This window comes from Arachis duranensis, chromosome 4, assembly GCF_000817695.3.
Source record: "Arachis duranensis cultivar V14167 chromosome 4, aradu.V14167.gnm2.J7QH, whole genome shotgun sequence".
In the NCBI taxonomy this organism is placed as follows: domain Eukaryota; kingdom Viridiplantae; phylum Streptophyta; class Magnoliopsida; order Fabales; family Fabaceae; genus Arachis; species Arachis duranensis.
In genome coordinates this window covers 96,387,791-96,388,970 of record NC_029775.3, presented here as the reverse complement: position 1 = coordinate 96,388,970, position 1,180 = coordinate 96,387,791, and the positions used below count along the sequence as shown (strand labels likewise).

The 1,180-nt window shown below is 37.0% G+C and overlaps 1 protein-coding gene across 1 annotated transcript; it reads left to right on the top strand.

Annotated features, from left to right (window-relative positions):
- The first annotated feature begins 65 nt into the window (after window positions 1-65).
- LOC127746667 (secreted RxLR effector protein 161-like) lies at window positions 66-975 on the top strand. Its single transcript, XM_052260611.1, has 2 exons — window positions 66-701; window positions 871-975. The coding sequence occupies exons 1-2, from the start codon at window positions 66-68 to the stop codon at window positions 973-975; spliced, it is 741 nt and encodes a 246-aa protein (XP_052116571.1).
- Window positions 976-1,180: the final 205 nt, after the last annotated feature.

The window sequence follows — 1,180 nt, the reverse complement described above, 5'->3', positions numbered from 1 at the left end:
AAGGAAAAGAAGGAACTTTCGTTAGCCAAACCAAATATTGCAAGGAATTGCTCAGAAGATTTGGAATGGACAATGCTAAGGCAATGGACACACCAATGAGCACTACTTGCTACCTTGACAAAGATGAACAAGGTAAAAGCATAGATGTAAAGAAGTATAGAGGCATGATAGGATCATTACTTTATCTAACGGCAAGTAGGCCAGATATCATGTTTAGTGTATGCATGTGTGCGAGATACCAAGCTAATCCTAAGGAATCTCACTTAAGTGCGGTGAAAAGGATTATGAAGTATCTCATAGGAACATTGAGTGTTGGATTGTGGTATCCGAAAGGATCCACTTGTGATTTGATTGGTTATTCCGATTCCGATTTTGCCGGTTGCAAATTGGATAGGAAAAGCACTAGTGGCACTTGTCACTTGCTAGGAAACTCTCTTGTTTCATGGTATAGTAAGAAACAAGTAAGTGTAGCCTTGTCTACCGCCGAAGCCGAGTATGTAGCCGCCGGTAGTTGTTGCGCCCAAATTTTATGGATGAAACAACAACTTATGGACTATGGACTCATGCTTGATCACATTCCTATCAAATGTGATAATACTAGTGCAATAAATTTAACCAAGAATCCGGTTCAACAATTAAGAACCAAGCATATTGAGATTAGACATCACTTCATAAGAGACCATGTTGAAAAGGGTGATGTGGTTATTGAATTTGTCGAAACTAGTAAACAACTAGCGGACATCTTCACTAAATCTTTATGTAAAGGAAGTTTTTTTAACATCCGAAATGAACTTGGTATCTTGGATTCTAATCTAATATGATTTGTTTGAATTCATTTGTATTCATATTGTTTTTTTTGATGAATCAAAGTTCACCGCAATAGAGCCTACAAACGGAGGAAACGTGATCTATGGAGACAACAACACCGGCAAAGTAATCGGCGTTGGAAAAGTTTATGAGTTGATGAATGAGTGATTAATCTTGAGGTAGATTGAAGAATTTGAAGATTATAAACAATGGAGGATCAACAAATTGAAGTTTATAATGGTTTAAGTGAGTATATACATGATGAAACTCAAAGGATTGAAGAAAGAACCACCAAAGGATGAAAATTTGGTGATTTTGGGCAAAATGATGTAAGTTGCATCGATGCAACCAAGATCTGCATCGATGCAAAGCA

What these genes read in the sequence shown, in the direction of transcription:
- LOC127746667 (XM_052260611.1), top strand. Translation starts at nt 66, where the DNA reads ATGGACAATGCTAAGGCAATGGACACACCAATGAGCACTACTTGCTAC. An exon ending in ATGTTGAAAAGGGTGATGTG is followed by an intron (nt 702 to 870) that starts GTTATTGAATTT and finishes GATGAATCAAAG; the next exon opens with TTCACCGCAATAGAGCCTAC.